General features: G+C 44.3%; 1 protein-coding gene across 1 annotated transcript; it reads left to right on the forward strand.

The window, feature by feature from the left end:
* The first annotated feature begins 807 nt into the window (after positions 1-807).
* On the forward strand, positions 808-18779 carry LOC306797522 (abnormal spindle-like microcephaly-associated protein homolog). The gene is made up of 26 exons (XM_079297445.1): positions 808-1115; positions 1400-1543; positions 2049-3555; positions 3748-3843; positions 3943-4029; positions 4110-4256; positions 4481-4720; positions 4827-4894; positions 4989-5130; positions 6023-6153; positions 6690-6865; positions 7697-7842; positions 9009-9094; positions 9223-9435; positions 9791-9995; positions 10569-10717; positions 11731-11859; positions 12507-12689; positions 12897-15431; positions 15695-15844; positions 15976-16167; positions 16683-16875; positions 17479-17633; positions 17958-18134; positions 18262-18434; positions 18532-18779. Exons 1-26 carry the CDS (start codon positions 849-851, stop codon positions 18632-18634), a joined length of 7794 nt encoding a protein of 2597 aa, XP_079153571.1. The 5' UTR covers positions 808-848; the 3' UTR covers positions 18635-18779.

Raw genomic sequence — 18779 nt, forward strand, 5'->3', positions numbered from 1 at the left:
CTTCAAGCCTTGGTTTCTGATTTCAGAGGAAAACTGCGTCTCTCTCATAGCATGTACATGGTCTCTTTAAAAGAGTGCCGTGACCCGGATTCGAACCGGGGTTGCTGCGGCCACAACGCAGAGTACTAACCACTATACGATCACGGCGAGCTGTACATCAGGTACACACAGACGGTCGCAGAGATGGTTCGGTCCTATGGATAGTGGCCACATCTTGTTTCAAAACATTCCCACACGTAATGAAGTATTATAATTAATAGTATATGTATTACACATGATGCTAAACCCGAATGACACACAATATAATAATAACAATAACTTTATTTGTATAGCACTTATAAAAACAGAGTTTACAGAGTGCTTTGACAGACAGAGCAGCAAAAACATGGCAATGATAACAATAACAGAAAGCACAGAGTGAGATCAAAATAAGCTGTGCTTTAACGTGCACATTAAAGCAAAGATCGCAACAGAAACCTCACTCTGTGGTTAAAATGTTACATTAAAAGGTTGGAGCAAATGGAGCAAGCTATGTAAACCACTCATGGGCTCTACTGTCTACGATACGTACATTTTGAATAATTATGTCTTAGTTCTGTTCTTAGCATTGTTTTGGTTTTAGGTGGAATGTGGTAATTTTAGCGAGAGAATAGAAGTAGTCCTTTAGCTTTCGTGTCTAAAAACAAGATCAGAGGGACACAGCTTCGCATTTTTGGCTCTCATGTTATGGGCGTGGCTTGTGGCAGTTTAAAAACGAGTCGTAAACGTGCTAACGTTAAACGTTTTTTGTTAAACGAAATGCGTAACATGTAGCGAGCTATTAGCTACCGCTACTTTATTCATTTTAAATGGCTGAAACGGAAGGTTCAGCGCGGAGAGGAGTTATGGACTTCAGTCCAGTAAGAAGAGACGCTAACAAGGAAAACGACGTTCCAGTTTTGATATTGACCCGGTTTTCAAAGGCTCCCTTTGTGACATTCGGATCGGTAAAGCTGGGCACCTCCAAGTCTGTTGTTCTGCGCATCGAGAACCCCACGGAGGAGGCGGAGGTTACTGTTGAGAAGATCCCCTCGAGTAAAGGCTTCTCTGTGGACCGCAACACGTTCACTATCCAGGTAATAATAATTACGTTCTGAGCTGTTAGCTAGCAACTAGCGTTACACGAACGGGGGGACACGACTTCCCGTAACGGTACATGTCCCGCAGAGACCGTAAACCAGGTTGCTGTCATGCTCGGAAGTTTTGTTGAGCCAACAATACCGACACGTTAACACTTGATAATTGTTATTATATCGCCTTATTTCACACAGTTGTATACACACATATACGCTTTATGACTGTTGTGGCTTCCATCGTGAGATTCGCGCAGTTGTTCCATATCTTGCTTTGTGTTCTTCAGCCGGAGGACTCATTCAGTTTGACGGTAACATGGACTCCGACAGAAGAAGGTGGGATCAGAGAGCTCATCCTCTTTAATGCCAACGGGCTCCTCAAACACCAGGCTGTGCTGCTGGGGAGAGCAGAAGCACCCAAAAAGAAAAAGGTGAATGTCCACTGGTACAGTTACCCAAACAGATGGCTGTGTGGATTAATAATCAGTTCATTGATTGACATTAAAACCGTTTTGAAACTCGATCAATGGTTGAAGAAGTTTTCTCAGTAAAAAATATAAAAATTAAATGTCTAAAGTGTGAAAAGGTGCTGCTTGTCTTGCCTTTTATTTATTTATTTATTTATATATATATATATATATATATATATATATATATATATATATATATATAGAGAAAGAAAGAAAAAGTCATTAACTTTCCCTCTCGGAAATGATGCAACAATTAATAGCAAATGTAATTGGGAGACTGATCCATCATGAAACCGATGAGTTATGTTTTCAGCCCAAAATTCAGGCCTAATTTGGTCGATTGGTACTTGGGTAGATCTGGCAGAAGTTCCCGTTCAAACAGAATCAGGGAGCCCAAACAAGTACATCTAGTACTGTAATTCTGACACTGCATATATATATTTTATGTTTTTCTTTTGTCTTTCAGAAAAGCTTATGGGACACGATCAAAAACAAAAGGGAGGGTGAAAAAGTAGCCGCACCAAGGAGAATGAAGACAGGACAACCATTGAAGATGGCTGTCAATAAAACCTTCCAAGTGTCCCGTAAGCCGCAGTACAAACGGGAAAAGCCACGCAGCCCGCTCGCCTCTCTCAATGAGGGCAAAGCCGTCAGAGAGAGATCCGTCTCCAAGCTCAGTCCCGCTGACGATTACTTTCGGAAATCGGAGGAGATGAAGGCCTTGAATTCCACCCAGAGGCAACGGTCTGTGGCTTTGTCGGCCCAGGAGAACGTCTATGGTCTTCAGAGGAACTCTCCTCTTGTCCTGCTCGTCCCAGCCGGAAAGCCGATGGACCCTGGCCACATGTCTGCAAGCCCAGACCCAAACCAACCCGACAGCAAAGAGCTCCCCAAAATGCTGAACAGGACGCTGTCACCTGTTGGGACGCCCGATGTGTTTAAGAAGCTCATGCCACGTATTCAGTCAGATGGCCCACTGTCTGCAAATAATGTGGCAGACGGTGCGCTAACTGGCCCCCCGGTTCCCTCTTTGAAAGATGCACTGGCCCTCATTGGCTCTGATCTGAGCCACATTAACGCCAGTCCTCGGGACACGAGTTCGAGCTGCAGCATTTCAGATTCACTAAAGTCCAACAGTGGGAATCACGGCCGTGGAGCTGACGGAAATGTCCTCAAGGCGTTACCCGACAGCCCGCAGGGGTCCGAGTCCAGTGAGCTGAGACTTATGTTCTTTGTCAGGAAAAAAGTTGTTGGTTCAGACAACGATGACGCGACGGCAATGATCAAAAGGGCCTCTTTTACCTCTGCCACGGTGATCAAGAGCAGGGCCCCAGTGGAGGCAAACTGTTCGAGTGGAAGGAAAATAAAGAAGTCAAGGCGACGGCTTTTGGAGAAAACACTCGAGCTGTCTGACGGCTGCGAGTCTGGACCGGTCACTCCGAGCCTTCCCGTCATAGACCCCGGCACAGAAACCGAGGGAGGGCAAAGCGTCCACATAGATAACAGACATCAAGTCCAGGAAGCTGCTTCCTCCAGCCTGACTCTGCGGCCCGTCTGCTCGCCCACACCCGTCACCTTCCCCGTCACCTCACCCCCATCGACGGCCCCGGCTCGCTTCTCTTTCCCAGCCACTTCCACGCCTCCTGCGGCCTCTGCTTCCGTCACTTTTGCAGTCACCCCGCTTCCGTCGCCCCTGGGCTCATCCTCTCCCCTGCACAGCAGATTCACGCAGCACGCCTCTCGGACTCTGTCGGTGCCTCTGTTTGTCCATGAAGACTCGTTTCCCATTCACGTGGCCGCGAAGAGCAAGAAGAGGAAGAGCGAGGAGTATTTTAAAAGCGACGTGAAGACTGAGGACGCCGGGAAAGCCGAGCGCGTGAAAAGGAGCAGGTCGGTAGCCGGAAAAACTGAGCCGCCACGGCCGGCGCAGGAGAGGAGAAGTGCATCACAGAGGCTACAGCCGAGAACAGCAGGTGAGCAGATGTGATGTTAAGATGTGAGATGAAGCATTATGTTTTATAGTAGTATCTAAAAATACTGTAGATAGATGTTTCTTCTGTTTCAGGCCTGCATATTAAATTCAGTACCAGCAATGATTAGAATGCTATCCAAAAATATATAGGAACTTCTGTGTTGCATTTACTATGATGCTTTTTCCCCTTCAGGCTCTGTGCGATCAATGACTTCATCCTCTCGAAAGACTGCGAGGTCTGTGCTTCCTGCCCAGGCAAGGCAATCGAGCTCCAAACTCTCCTCACGAGGTATAAAATGATGTTCTTGTCGTGCCTATCTGTCTGGGAGTTTTGCCAACATGAATATGTGAGGAACTACAAAATGACCTTTTTCTCTGTTGTTCACAGGCTCGTGTGGTCTTTCATCTGTGAAGACTGCAAAAGTGGTTGCTGTTGCGCAGTCAAAACTGACCTTCATTAAGCCGACGCAAACAGGTATTTGATCATTTGTGGTGTAGAAAGGTACTCTGCTTTTTTATCTTAAGATTTTGTATTCATTATTTTTTCTCTTTCAGCCATACCGAGACACCCGATGCCATTTGCTGCCAAGAACATGTTCTATGATGAGAGGTGGATCGAGAAGCAGGAGAGGGGATTCACATGGTGGATCAACTACGTCCTCACCCTGGACGACTTCAAAGTCAACACCGAAGTGGCTACAGGTAGCGTTCAGCAGGCTTTCACTACTCAAACGATTGGTGGAAAGCTTTATTGTGTCGTGTTTGGGTTCAAGAACTATCTAATCCTCATGCTCGTTGACTCATTTTATTATAGTCTGAACACTTCCCCACTTAAACTCAGTGGAATCTATGTTTGAATGAGTGTCCGAGCTCTAGAAGTCTGTACAAGTCTTAAACATTGCCTTTTTGTTTTGTTTCTTGTGCAGTGAGTGCAGTGACCCTTGCCATTGGCAGAGATGACAAGTACAGTGTGCCTAAAGCTCCCACCAAAGAGGAGATGTCGTTCAGCACCTACACGGCCCGACGGAAGCTGAACCGCCTCCGTCGTTCTGCCTGCCAGCTGTTCACGTCTGAGGCCATGATCAAGGCCATTCAGAGGCTCGAGCTGGAGGTGGAGTCCAAGGGGCTGCTCGTCCGGAAAGACCGCCATCTTTGGAAGGACATAGGTAAAGGAACGTTACGTCACATGTCGCTGAAGGGTTTTTAAATGCTCTGCCGTTCTCAATAAGCGCGAAAGTAACATTATTTACCCGTTTTTTCGTCGTCTTTCAGGTGAACGCCGAAAAGTCCTCAACTGGCTTCTCTCGTACAATCCGCTGTGGTTACGGATTGGGCTCGAGGTATTCTGATGATGCGGTGTTTCCAAACAGTTCACTTGTTAGTTTGTTCTCGATGCGTGCTGCGCTTGCTAAGCACAATGTTGCTCATTCTCAGACCATCTTCGGGGAGTTGATCTCGCTGGAGAGCAACAGCGACGCCTTGGGTCTGGCTATCTTCATCCTGCAGCGGCTGCTCTGGAACCCAGACATCGCTGCTCAGTTCCGACACGCCAAAGTGCCGAACCTTTACAAAGACGGTAATTGAAGCGCAGCGGTTGTTGTTGTTGTTGTGTTGTCTGAACTGTGACGTGTGACTCCCGGAACTGGAAGAAATTTCAAGCAATATTGAGTGGGTTATTGGCTCGGGTTAAGCCTTTTGGCCACATCATAAGCAGACAGAAATAAAAATCATTATGAGGCAAATTGAAAATGTACAACTTGGGCAGAAGTTGAACTTGAATTAAACATCTTTCACTGATACAAACAAAACCTTTTTATTTTCCTGACATTACATTTCCAGCCGATATCTCCTAATGAGAGCATGTAGGTGTAGTTTAATGGCGACGCTTTTATTAACTTATGCTGCAGGCTCTAGAAATGCCTGCTACATTGAAACATCTGGTCATTTATTAAGTAATCATTCATCTAGTCTGTGAAGTGTGAGAAATGTGTATTGGTTTGTCAGATCGAACTCAGATCGATATTCAATCTGCACTTTTAGAAAACGTCTAATCCGCACTTTTAAGAAGCTGGAACTAGATTTTGTGAAATAAATTACAAACTAATATCAAAATAGTTTCCAATCAATTTTCTTTCAATCAATTAATCAACTAATCTTTGCAGCTCTACTGGAATTTCATATTTTCTCGAAGGGAAAACTAGAAAATTAAAGGTCACTGGATAATTTGTCCCAATTTACAACTTACGTTTTTGACTTTCCAAAAAAAGTTAGTTACACTGTGAATTTGATGAAATTTCTGGTGAAAATAAGGGAATTAATTAACAACTATTAGTATTTCCTATGTAGTATAAAAACGAATGTATTTCATGTAGTTGTTCTTGAAGGTGTCAATGTTGTGTACCTTTGCAGACTTGTCTTAACTGTTACTTTGGACTGGTGTTAATATCTCTGGACCTTTTCCCGGTTAGGCCACGAGGAGGCGCTGTCTCGCTTTACTCTGAAGAAGCTGCTGCTGCTCGTGTGTTTCCTGGACAAAGCCAAAGAGTCCCGGCTGATTGAGCACGACCCCTGTCTGTTCTGCTTGGATGCAGAGTTCAAGGTAGGCCAAAGCCCTCCCATGTCAACAACGAGCATTAAATACATAAAAAAACCCCACATTTATTCCTGATTTTTAGTTTTATGTCGAAGATCTATCTGGATGTCAGTCTTTCATTACTGTCTGGAGACCGGATACTGGTAATTCCATTATTGAGAGGAAATCTAGTCTTACTTTAAGTATATAATAATTAAGAGCTGTCGAAGTCAGATAAATGGAGATCTTGGGTTCAGAAACATTAAGTGTACGGCCATTGTTCCATCAGAACTTAAATGTTTCTGTGCCGAGTCTTGGCAGATTTTAATGATGTGTTAATGTCTGTGTGGGGCCTATTTTACTGCCTGGACCCCTTATCTAATTTAGGAGCTAAAAACCAACACATACCACTTTACATACACACAGATCAATTCTAACATTGCTTCCTGAACAGTTCATGATCAGCAGTAAGAAGGAAAATTACCTCTTTCTTAGAATTTTCTTCTACCAAATCTTTCCGTGACCACAGTGCGGAGTAATTTATGAATTCCTTTTCTCAACAGACGAGTAAAGACCTGCTCCTGGCCTTCGCCAGGGACTTCCTGAGCGGGGAAGGGATCCTCTCCCGGCATCTCGGCTACATGGGGTTACCCGTCTCCCACGTTCAGAAGCCCCTGGACGAGTTCAACTTCGCTGTGAAGAATTTGGCAGTTGATTTGAAATGCGGCATTCGTCTAGTGTGAGTGACGCGCCACGAATTCTAATGCGATGCTCTGATCCCCGTTGGGATATTCAGGCTCAGAAACCCGGGAGTATCCCTGCAGCTGGAAGGGATTCAGTGTTCAGCAGAGTGTTCAATAATCGTGTGTGTGTCTGTCTCTGCGTTTCTTTTGAATGTATTTCCCTCCTTTGAATGCACAGAGATGCAGGTTGAGTCTAAAAGCAAACTCCCAGCAGTTATTGTAGAGTAAATCTCTTCTCCAGTAATTCGACTCTGTATTATTTGACCAAACATTACCAAACATGTTGAATGCATTTCCTTCCTGCAAAGCAGATTTAAGGATTTAAACACTGCGTCGTTTCTAGCCATGTTTACTGTCTAGCAATCTTCTTCCCTGCCTAATCAGCACATTGCTGCTTTCTTGGCACACTACCACCCCCTGTAGATCAGGGGAGTATTCGAAAAACGAGTATTATGCAGGTGAATGTGTTCACTCATAAAAAGCTAGCTAATTGGTTGAATAATCAAACCTGAGCTGCTCTTCTATTCCAATCAAAGCCCAGGTGCCAACAAGGCTCTCAACCCAGAAACATGCTGGAATTAAACGATGCATAATGTTTTGGGCATCAAACTGTAAAAAAAAAAAGAATGGCTGCAAAGTCGATTTTTTTTCCAAGCTTAGTTTCCTGCTTCTCTCTTTATTAAAATTTTAAAACAAAAATTCTTCACAGGATTGCAAATTGTCAAGCAGCAGATGAAGAGTAAACAGTGTAGTTAATGTCTGTTCAGTTGTAGATTCTGCTCATTTATGACCATAAGTCGCTCTTAATCGCTCTGAATTGCTTTCAGGCGTGTGCTGGAGCTCCTCATCCAGGACTGGAGTTTGTCAGCCAAGCTCCGTCTGCCAACCGTCAGCCGCCTGCAGAAGGTCCACAACGTCGACATCGCTTTGCAAGTGCTCAAAAGCAAAGGGGTCGACCTCAACGATGAACACGGTAATTGTGGATCTTTTATTTATTTATTTATTTAAGTCTTTTTCTGAGCAAACTGCATAGCGGGAACACGCTCAACCTGAAGGAACGTTTGTCCCCCACAAAATGAGATTCTGTGGAGGTTTTCCACATGCCCTTCGTGTGCGTTTCATGTTGGGCTGTGTTTTCTGTGGCACATCTGTTGTGTTTGATCACAAACATCTGTTGTACAGCTGCACAGCAACATAATTGGATTGCTTTGCCCTTCATGTGACAATATGGTTCTTTGTGTTTGTGCACCTCCGAACATGTGTCGGAGTGACTAAGCGGTCCAGGATAAGAGACATAAAGGGAGTTAGAAAAGTAAACGCAATAACTTTGCCTGCTTAATCAACCAAATCGCAAAGAGACCATACCTAATGCTTTGAATAGGCTTTTTAAATCACAAAGTTGCTTTAGCGACAGCAGCTTATACAATTGTTAAAGGACAAACACGAACATTCATATACAGCTGCAGCGAACAATCTGAGTTTCATCACACGAGATGAAGATGTGTTTTTAAGCACAAATTGGAATGATTAAAACAAAATGGCGATAAATATCACATCATGTTTCACGATGGTGGAAAGAAAAGCAGTATTCTGTGCTCTGATCCACTGAAGACACTGTATTTTGAAAGTGAATCTTGTGTCCTAGAGAGTGAATTTAGTGTTTTGGATCTCATTATCATACCGTCTGTCGGTGATGTGTCCATGTTGGTGTTCCGGTGCTCTGCACAGATCTAAAACCCGCCTGCCTGCTTTTCATCCCCGGCTCCGCTGCCTGGCGGAGGCGGCGTCTGCACGGAGCTCACCCCCAGACAATAACTGACAATAAATATTTTTCTGTTCATATTATGTATCCAAATTCAAGAATATGTAGGTCATTGCTGCCGGCATTCTTGTAATCTTCTGTCGCAACTTCAAGCTGTCAGGTTAACGTTAGTTTCAGCAAATTGTGCGTCTATATTCGCCATCGATACTAGCTGGCCTGATGAGGTGTCCATGGAGAACCATGACACAATTCCGTATCGTACAGTTCAGTCTTTTCACATGTTTTCAGCAACTATCTTTTAAAGTGCATCATGTTTTTACAAACAAATCTCAGATCTTACGTGACCCCGACTTTAAGTATCGTCTCTTTATTTTCAGGCTCCAACATTGATTCCAGAGACATCGTGGATGGACACAGAGAGAAGACGCTGAGCCTCTTGTGGAAGATCATCTTTGCGTTTCACGTGTGTACCAGACTTTGTTTCCAGCCGGCCAGCAGGGCACAGAATTGTCATTTGTTTTCGTTCTGTCTTCTTTTTTTTTAAATGCCGAAAGAATCTATTGACATGCTGTTATCAAACGATCTGTTCAGGTGGAGGTGATTTTGGACGAGGATCAGCTGAGGGAGGAAATTGGCTTCCTGAAGAGAACCTTGAGGACCAAACGGAGGCTGGAGTCTCTGAGGGCCGATCGGGGCCTTCAACCGAGTCCTTCAAGGACCAGGGCGCCATATGAACACAGCAGCACTAAGATCACCCTGCTGATGGACTGGGTCCGAACTGTGTGTGACTTCTACAATCTGAAGGCGAGTTTGACATTTTTGTTTTCAGCCCACAGGCCAAAGATAATACTGTTGTGTTTTTGAGTTGCTTATGATTTCCCCTGGTTCGGCAATATACAGTGTTCAGCTGCTGCACTTTGTCTTTGGATGTATTATTGAGCGGCAAACGATATTCTACCGTGTCTAAACAGAACGCATTTTGCTTGTGTTGCTAAACTGCTGTGAAATTATGCACACTCACTGTGGGCAAAATGTCTTCACATCAACATTGTCATCAAAAGAAATGTAAAACTCCTAGAAGGAGCTCAATTTCTCTGGACTGTCACTCTTGTCAGGCTTATTTTTATCGCCCCAAATTACTGTCGCCGACTCTGTGCAGGTGGAAAACTTCACCGTGACGTTCTCGGATGGCCGCGTCCTCTGCTACCTTATCCACCACTACCACCCGGGGCTCCTGCCAGCGAGGGCCGTCAGTCACAGCACCACCCAGACTGTCGAGTGCTCGTCGAGGGGTCGCCTGGAGCTCGACTGCTCAACCAGCGACTCCGACAACTCCTTTGACTCCTTGTCGACGGGCCTGAGCGGTACGTGCGGCTGTGTGTGGCGTCTTCAGTGCAATTATCTGGATGCGCTTTCTATAAATAGTTTTAAGTTGGTGTGTCATTGGAACATCACACAGACATTTTTTGTGTAATCGAAAGTGTGTGTGTGGGGGGGGGGGATAATTTGATAAGACGTCTGGAGCTCAATAATATATTCAGCGAATTTATTGTCCATACAATGCACTTTGCATCAATTGGGGATTTGTAGCTGGCTCCATCCACAGTGAACCCACCTGTTGTGAGAGCTAGACTGTTTCATTTGAAGCAAACTACAAGGAGAGTTGTTTTATTTTAAAGTTTATTCAACTAAACAGGCTTTGAAAATTCAATGAACAGTGAATTTCTTTTTTGTTTTTATTGAGGGCCAGGTTTTTGACTCAAATGTTTTGCACCTGAAGCGGATTTGTGTTTGTTTCAAGGATAGAAAGACTATTATTGTTTTTTAATTATAGGATGATCTCTCATGAAGGACTTTTAAAGGAGGTTATGAAGAAATTGGAGGGACAGGAACAGACTTGTGGTGACCGTTTCTCAATTTTATTTTTTTGTGAACAGGCCCAGAGTCTCCGTCGGTGGAATTTAAAGAGCTACTGGAGAATGAGAAGAACAACTTTGGACTGGTCAACGCCGCTGTGTCTTTCCTGGGCGGCGTTCCTGCCATGATCAACCCAGCTGACATGTCCAACACCATCCCCAATGAGAAGGTGAGACCAGACGGGAGGTTTTCTCTTCCTGCTGCAGGAACAACGATCATCGTTTTTATCAGACCTGTAGGATACATTACCAACGTATAATAATAATAATAATAATAATAATAATAAGAATTATTATTATTATTATTATTATTATTATTATTGTAATAATAATAATAAGAATTATTATTATTATTATTATTATTGTTATTGTTATAATAATAATAATATAATAATAATAATTATTATTATTATTGTTATAATAATAATAATAATATAATAATAATAATTATTATTATTATTGTTATAATAATAATAAATGCATCAGTGGCGACTTTAGCACGAAAGTCTAACATTGTTTTCCAGCATTAAAAGGATATTGTTCATAAATATCTGATCATAGGTGTAGTCTCAGAGTTATGTGTTGCTTTATGGCACACTTAAAGGACCATACCAGTGGTTCTGCCCAATACATTTTATGTGCATACAACAACCATTTCCCATATTAGCCATTCACTTCATTTTAGTACGCTGAAGATATTTTAAGGTTATTTGAAAATGTTCTTGCTGCATGCTTTGGGATATGATCGGCTCTAGCAGAGTGTCAGCAGATAGTAGTTGGTTTGGTCCTTTAAGACTACGGTCTCCTTGGTCTTAATTATTATTACTATTTATTTTTTGATGGTCTTTCAAATCTTTATCTGTTGCAGTTTAACTGGCAGCAGTTCTGTCTTTCCTATTTGTTAAAGAGGCAAATACAGATTGGTTGGTCAAGGATTCAACATCTTTTAACAGTTTTATCACAGTTTACACTAAAAGCTTTCACGGTAAAGTCAAATCTGACACCATGTCCAATGACATGTTTTCATAACTGTCTTTCCAAATATGAAAAAATACGCAGAATATTCATACGGATACAGTAATCAGGGTTTTGACTATTGACTGCTCTAAATCCATCACCACGTCTTTTTATGCTAAAATGTGTGTAAAGTGCTGCAGCTTCATCCACATGTGTTTATTTACAGGTGGTGATGTCATACCTCTCCTTCCTGTGTGTTCGTCTTCTGGATCTGCGGAACGAAAGCAGAGCAGCTCGGGTCATACAGGGCGCCTGGAGGAAGTTTAGATTAAAGAAACATCTCGAGCTCTACAAGGTTGGTTCAGTGTTCTGCCACAACTGCATTATACTTTTATCTATTTATTTTATTTCATTTTGCGAATTCAACTCAGCCAGACCATTTAGCCATTCATGTCTAATCTGTCACTTAAAAATAAATCTGCAGGTTTGTGTTGTAATGTTTATCATATTTGGTTTTATTGTTCATTTATTTTGGTAGTTGCAATAAAAACTTAATTGTGCCGGTTGTTGAGTCATGGTTGCACTATTGTTGTTCCACGTGGACTTTATCTTTGAAATAAGTGGTCTCAATGCTGTTTGTGATGATAGCTACACACATACAATATTTATATGAAACGGTAACTGTAGATAAATTAAACACGTGCAGTGTAGTATTTATCTCAGTGATCATTTCCTATTGTATTTAATCATTACATTGAAAATAAGATATGTGTTATTGTCATCGAGCCAAGTGCTATCTTTGAATTATTCAAAAGGTCTACTCGGTGCACAAACCTAAAAATTAGTTTTTCATTTACTACATTGTATATTAATTACAGCCGCTGTAAGCAGGAAGGAGACGGAACGGGCTCGCTCGTACTGATGGACATGGAGAGAATTATCACGCGACTCCTCAGAAATGTAAAATTTCTAACTTGTTTCTTGATTTTTGTTCGGACACAGGAAAGAAACATGGCTGCCATGAAAATCCAGTTAGCTGTGAGGAGTTTTCTCCAGAAGCGCAGCGCTAAGAGGCAGACTGGAGCTGCCGTTATCATCCAGTCAGTCTGGAGGGGTTTCTTATCCCGGCTAAAGAAACAGGCTCAACTTCAGGCTCTGCAGCACGAAGCAGCAACTGTCTTCCAGGTGAGTGTTAAGTACATGGGATTACATTCATGTGAGGATGAAAAGGACTGTTAACGAAATATAAACGACCAAGTCGTACATGATATACCATTTAGTGTTTATGGCGTTTCCTTGTTGATTGAGACCGTTTGTTTTGGTCCTGAATTGACATGCTGTTCGTCAACATTTGTCTCAAATCTCAATCTCTGTCCATTTCGTCGTGGCAAGGACACCTGCTTCCGAATGAAGCCCACTGCTTATGGAAGAATTCAGTGGGCGGTGACGGTCATTCAGAAGCGCTCCCTTAGAGCGGCAGTGGTGAAAATACAGGGAGGGTACAGAAGGTGGAAAACCCAGAAAACGGAAAAGGAAAACCGTGCTGCCAAAGTGATACAAGCTGTGTTTAAGAAATGGTTTGAGGAAAAGATGTCTGCAAGAACTGCTGCTGCTGTAAAGATTCAGTCTTGGTATAGAATGCAGGTGTGTCTCCATCAATACGGAAAGGTCAAGAGAAGCACTGTGCTCATTCAGGCCCAGTGCAGAGCTCACGCACAGAGGCGCCGCTTTCAGTTGTTGAAGCTGCAGCACCACTCGGCCATTGTCCTCCAGAGTGCCTTCAGGGGGCAAGCTGTCAGAAAACAGATGGCGAAGATGAGATGCGCTGTGGTCATAATCCAGCGCTGGTTCAGGGCCTCCGTGGAAAGAGACTTGCAAAGGCAAATGTTTGCGCGGATGAAATGTGCTGCCATTACCATACAGGCAGCTTATCGCGGAAAAGTTGCTCGGGAGTCGCTGAAAAAACGCCACGAGTCGGCAACGGTAATCCAGGCAGCTTTCAGGATGTACGCTGCCCGACGGCACTACCATGCCGTGAGAAAAGCTGCAGCTGTGATTCAGCGAAAGTACAGAGCCACAGTTCTGGCTCTCCAGACGAAGAAGGATTACGACGCTCTGAGGAATGCGGCACTTGTCATACAAGCAAAGTGGAGAGGCAGAGCTGACAGGAGGACGATGGAGAAGCGGCATCGGTGTGCAACACTGATCCAGGCTTACTACCGAGGCCGCACAGCGCAAGCGGAGTATAGATCCAAGAAGGCCGGCGTCATGGTCGTGCAGCGGCGCTATCGAGCTTGCGTGGCTGGAAAGGAGACGAGGAAAGCGTACCTGCGCATGAGAGCAGCCTGTGTCACACTCCAAGCTGGATTCAGAGGCATGAGGGTCAGGACGGACCTGAAGAAAAGTCACTGGGCAGCGATTGTCATTCAGTCGTCAGTCAGGATGTTTTTATGTAGGGAACGATATTTCCTCCTTCAAAGTGCAACGATCATCATCCAGAGCAGATACAGAGCTCTCCTGGTCTGCAGGGCACAGCAGAAAGAATACCGTGCGCTAAAGCAGGCCGCCGTAGAAATACAAGCAGCATACCGTGGATTTAGGGTGAGACACGTTCTAAAGAAGAGGCACAATGCAGCCACAGCAATCCAAGCTCAGTTCAGGATGCACAGAATGCATATGGCTTTCCTCGCCACCAAGTGTGCTGCCCTCATTATTCAGGAACGCTACAGGGCCAAAATGCTCATGAATCAACAGATGCAGAAGTACAGGACAATGAAATCTGCAGCTGTATTCATCCAGGCAGCATATCGGGGCCACAGGGCAAGGAGCAGGATTTTCGAGATGCACCGAGCAGCCACAGTCATTCAGAGAATGTTTCTCACTATTGGGGATAGAAATGGGTTCCTAGCTCTCAAGGCAGCAGCTTTGATTTGTCAGCAGCGGTACAGAGCAGTGACTCTGGCAAGAAAAGAGCGTTTGGACTATCTGTCAAAGCGCACAGCAGTCATTTGTCTGCAGGCAGCCTACAGAGGATGCGAGGCCAGAAAGCAGTTGCGTCTGCAGCATGCGTCAGCTGTAACGATTCAGTCTCACTTCCGGAAGCACCGGCAGAGAACCTACTACAAGACTCTCCACTGGGCTGCCAATGTTTTGCAAACGCGTTACAGAGCCAACAAGAAAATAAGAGATGAGACGCGAGCCCTGAGTGCTAAGAGAGATGCTGCTGTTGTCTTACAAGCTGCCTTCCGAGGAATGAAATCCAGACGACTCTTCAAACAAAGACATCAGGCTGCCAGCGTTATCCAGAGAGCTTACAGAGCCTACTGTGAACACCAGCACTATCTTGCCCTAAAGTCCTCCGTCCTCACCATTCAGAGGAGGTATCGGGCCACTGCAGCAGCAAAGGCACAAATGCAAAGATACCAAACAATGCGCAGTGCTGCTGTTGTCCTCCAGGCAGCGTACCGAGGTCAGCAGGTCAGAAAGCAGGTTGCTCGCTGGCATCAGGCTGCCACTGTGATCCAGTCTGCCTTCAGAAAGCACAGAGAGGAAGTCAAATTCCAGGCCATGCGTCTGTCCGCCATCATCCTCCAGAGACGCTATCGGGCCTGTATTCTTCAGAGGCAGGAAAGGGAAAAGTTCCTGAACATGAAGCAATCCACCATCGCCCTTCAGGCAGCGTTTAGAGGCTGGTCTGTCAGGAGGGACATGCGCCGACAAAATCGAGCTGCAATTGTGATCCAGTCGTGCTGGAGATGCTCAGTGCAAAGGCGTATCTTCCAAAGGATGCGTGAGGCAGCTATGAAACTTCAGCGGCGGGTCCGGGCTGTGCAGCGTGGCACGTTGGAGAGGAACAACTACACCCGGATGAGGAAAGCTGCCGTGACACTTCAGAAACACTGCCGAGCCTGGATTGCAAGACGACAGGTAACTGGGTCTTATTTAAAGTTCGTACTTTGCTAGAACCTTTTTTTTTTTTTTTTTTCTGACATCCAGCCGGCCTTTAGTTTGCATTCACAAACCTTGTTGAGACTTTTTCTTTAACAAGTGGTCATTTTATACGGTGGATAGATTAATTCAAAATGAACATACTGAAATTATCGGAAAACAGGAACGAAGCTGACCATATTTAAATGTGTTTTTGTCGTGAAACATAAGGTCATAGTCCTTTGCATGCTCTTGTGTTCCAGGTACAAGAGAGAGCCAGGGCAGAGAGGAGGCTCCGTTTTACGTCTGCGGTCTTCTACCATCTCAGGGCCATGAAGGTCCAACGAGCTCTGAGAGCCCACTGGGCTTTGGAGTCGGCCAAAAGACAAATCCATTCCGTCATCACCGTACAGGTACAGGGACATGGAGCGCACAACGCCATTTTTCAAACTTAAATCTGTCGCTGGAAAGCACTTCTGATGGCTTTATTGAATCGCTGAAAAGCACAACATTTCTTTCAACGCTTGCCTTCGTTTTCCCCCAGCGATGGGTAAGATCGAGGCAGCAGAGGAGACGGTATCTGGAGGACAGGAGGAAGGTGCTTGTAGCCCAGAGAGCGGTGAAGTGCTGGTTAGGTCGTCGCCACAAGGCTGCCTCAGCCATCCAGCAGGCCGTCCGCAAGTTCCTCCTTCGGAGACGCCAGGAGAGAGTTCAACGAGGCATTATCAAAGCTCAGGTACGACAGTCGGTGGTGAATTTTGGTACAAATGACTTACAATATGTTCACACTTTTTCATGTGTGTCTTACAACAATAGTCAGGTGTCAATATGAACATTGAAACAGGTTTCGTGTGCTGTCGTTATCAGTCCTCTTCTTCATACTCCTTATTAATGTTCTTCAATGGAATTGATGGAAGACAACATTCAAAATCCTCTTTTTCTGTGTGAAAGTGTATGCAGGTATCTTCTAAAGTTAGTTTATCTCGTACTGAATATCCTGTACTTGGCAGTAAGACTCTTGGCAGGATCTCTGCAGGGAAACTTGAGAGGATGGTGGAACATCAAAATCTTTAGTTTGAATGAATTGTAGTTGAAATTCCAATGTGAATTATGTACCATTTTAATCCGCACACAGTTTCCTCCCTTTGGCGTAGAATTGTGAACATCATCTGATCCAATGCACCAATGATTAGCAGCTCATTTTAATTCTTCTTCTTCTCCTCCTCCTCCTCCTCCTCTCCCCCCCTCCAGGCTCTGTGGAGAGGACACCGCTCCCGCCGACAGAATGACGATGCCAAGTTGGTCAAATTAAGACACCGCTTTCGCAAAGTCTCCGCCGGCGTCCGAGAGGAGGACAAACTGCGCAACAAGACGTCGTCCGCCCTGGACTACCTCCTTCGATACAAACACTTCTCCTATATTCTAGAGGCCCTGAGAAACCTCGGTAAGGTTTGCCGTCTCTGGTAAACGTTTACAAAGCAAGTGCTGGTATGAGACTGTTCAGACACAGTATTCCTATTCTGAAAGATCCGTTTGAATATCAGACTACATCAGAATTAAGTTAAAAAAGGACTGACACCAATTATTTTCATGATCAGTTAAACTAATCAATCAAGTCTGTCAAAGATTACTTCCAGGATTAAACAGAATTTTGACAATTTGGGACAGCTGTGATGAACTTTTAACAGACGTCAGTACAAGGTTCAGGGACTTGAGTTTGTAATTATTTCAAACACCTGATTGGCTGGGCAAGTCATGACCCCCGACTGCAACCGCCGTAACTGAGAAACGGGAAGTGCGGGAGAAGAAGCTCCTCCTCTGTTGTCTTTTGGTTTTGTGTTGTAGTAGCAAAAGTGCTTGCGTTGTCGAGATAAGACTGAGTTCATTACATAAGAAGGCAACTCAAAAAACCAACTCAGTGTGTGTACCTCGTGGATTAAGAGTTTTTCCGTATCCTTGGCTAACGCGTGACTTGGATTATGTGAGTGGGATCTCAGGTCTTAGTTTGTGTGAGTGCTAACAGGAGACCGTGTGTTTGTGTGTACAGAGACCGCCACCAGACTGTCCCCAGAGTGCTGCGAGCGGCTGGTTGAGAGCGGAGCCACCAACGTCATCGTCACACTCATCCGCTGCTGCAACAGGAGCGTCCCTTGCATGGACGTCATCGCCTACTCCATCCAGATCCTCCTCAACCTCTCCAAGGTACAAACCCAGGCCTGCTCTGTTTATCTTCCATGTTTCACACCCTCAGCATAAGAGCCCGATTTAACTTTTGTGTCAAGGCAGCACGGCAGCCTGTACAGCTTTCCATTACAAAGAGGTTCCAGTTAGGGTTGGGTTAGGTTGACGGTCTCAACCACTCAGCCAAGCATCGTGATTTAAAAGCGTTGTATTGACGTTGCGTACTTTTCTCAAATATTTTTCCTTTTGCCTGAACAAGTGGTTCAATCAGTTTAATGCCATGTTTGTACTTTCTTGCTCTCTTTCTTTCCCTCTGCTCCACACACTCCTACTTTCCTCCCTCAGTACCACAAGACCATCGAGGCGGTGTATTCGGTGGAAAACTTTGTGGAGATGCTGCTGGACCTGCTGCAGAGATACAGGGAGAAGGCAGGGGATAAAGTAGCAGAAAAGGGCGGCGGCATCTTCACCAAGGCCTGCTTCCTTCTCGCTCTGGTCCTTCAAGACAAGCACCGTGCTGGGGTTCGTAGCTACTATAACAACATGACTTTTGAAATACTGTTTAAGAAAATTTTAATTTTAAATTCAACAGGAAAAGACGGCTGTTGTCGCTTTGTAAATATAATGCAATTTCTTTTTTTTTCTTTAGGATATTATGAAGCTACCCAAGGTATTGGATAGATTACGCAGTATTTACCGTCTCACTGCTCGCAAACACAAGATGGACGCTGAAAGAACTGTTATGAAACAGAAAATGAACGCAACGACGAATGGAAGCTTCTTTGTTCAAGCAACACCTCGTAAATCCCGCCCTGTGCCAAAGTATGTGTGTATATACAGTACTGTATTTCTCAGAGACTTACTGATACACTGTAAGTGTTTGCAGCAGTAATTGACATCTCGTTTTTTTGTTTTTCAGATTTGCACCGGATTGGGTTCTGAGAAAGGACAAGCTCAAAGATATCGTAGACCCTCTCAGGGCCATTGAGATGGTTGCAAACACACTCTGCATTGTGTTATAAATAGAAAAGCTTTTAAATCTTGATTTGTTGTCATTTTTTACTTTTAAAAATATTTTGTACAGTTTCATTTTCTCTTTGTACATTTCCATGTTTTGGATGTATATATTAAAATGGATTTGTTTCTAAAACACGGTGCCTGTTTCAT

Source organism: Melanostigma gelatinosum (assembly GCF_949748355.1).
Source record: "Melanostigma gelatinosum genome assembly, contig: scaffold_279, whole genome shotgun sequence".
Taxonomy (NCBI): Eukaryota; Metazoa; Chordata; class Actinopteri; order Perciformes; family Zoarcidae; genus Melanostigma; species Melanostigma gelatinosum.

Coding starts and splice junctions, on each gene's coding strand:
- LOC306797522 (XM_079297445.1), top strand. CDS start 849: ATGGCTGAAACGGAAGGTTCAGCGCGGAGAGGAGTTATGGACTTCAGT. Junction 3,556..3,747: donor GCTACAGCCGAGAACAGCAG/GTGAGCAGATGT, acceptor TTTCCCCTTCAG/GCTCTGTGCGATCAATGACT. Junction 18,135..18,261: donor AAGACAAGCACCGTGCTGGG/GTTCGTAGCTAC, acceptor TTTTTTCTTTAG/GATATTATGAAGCTACCCAA.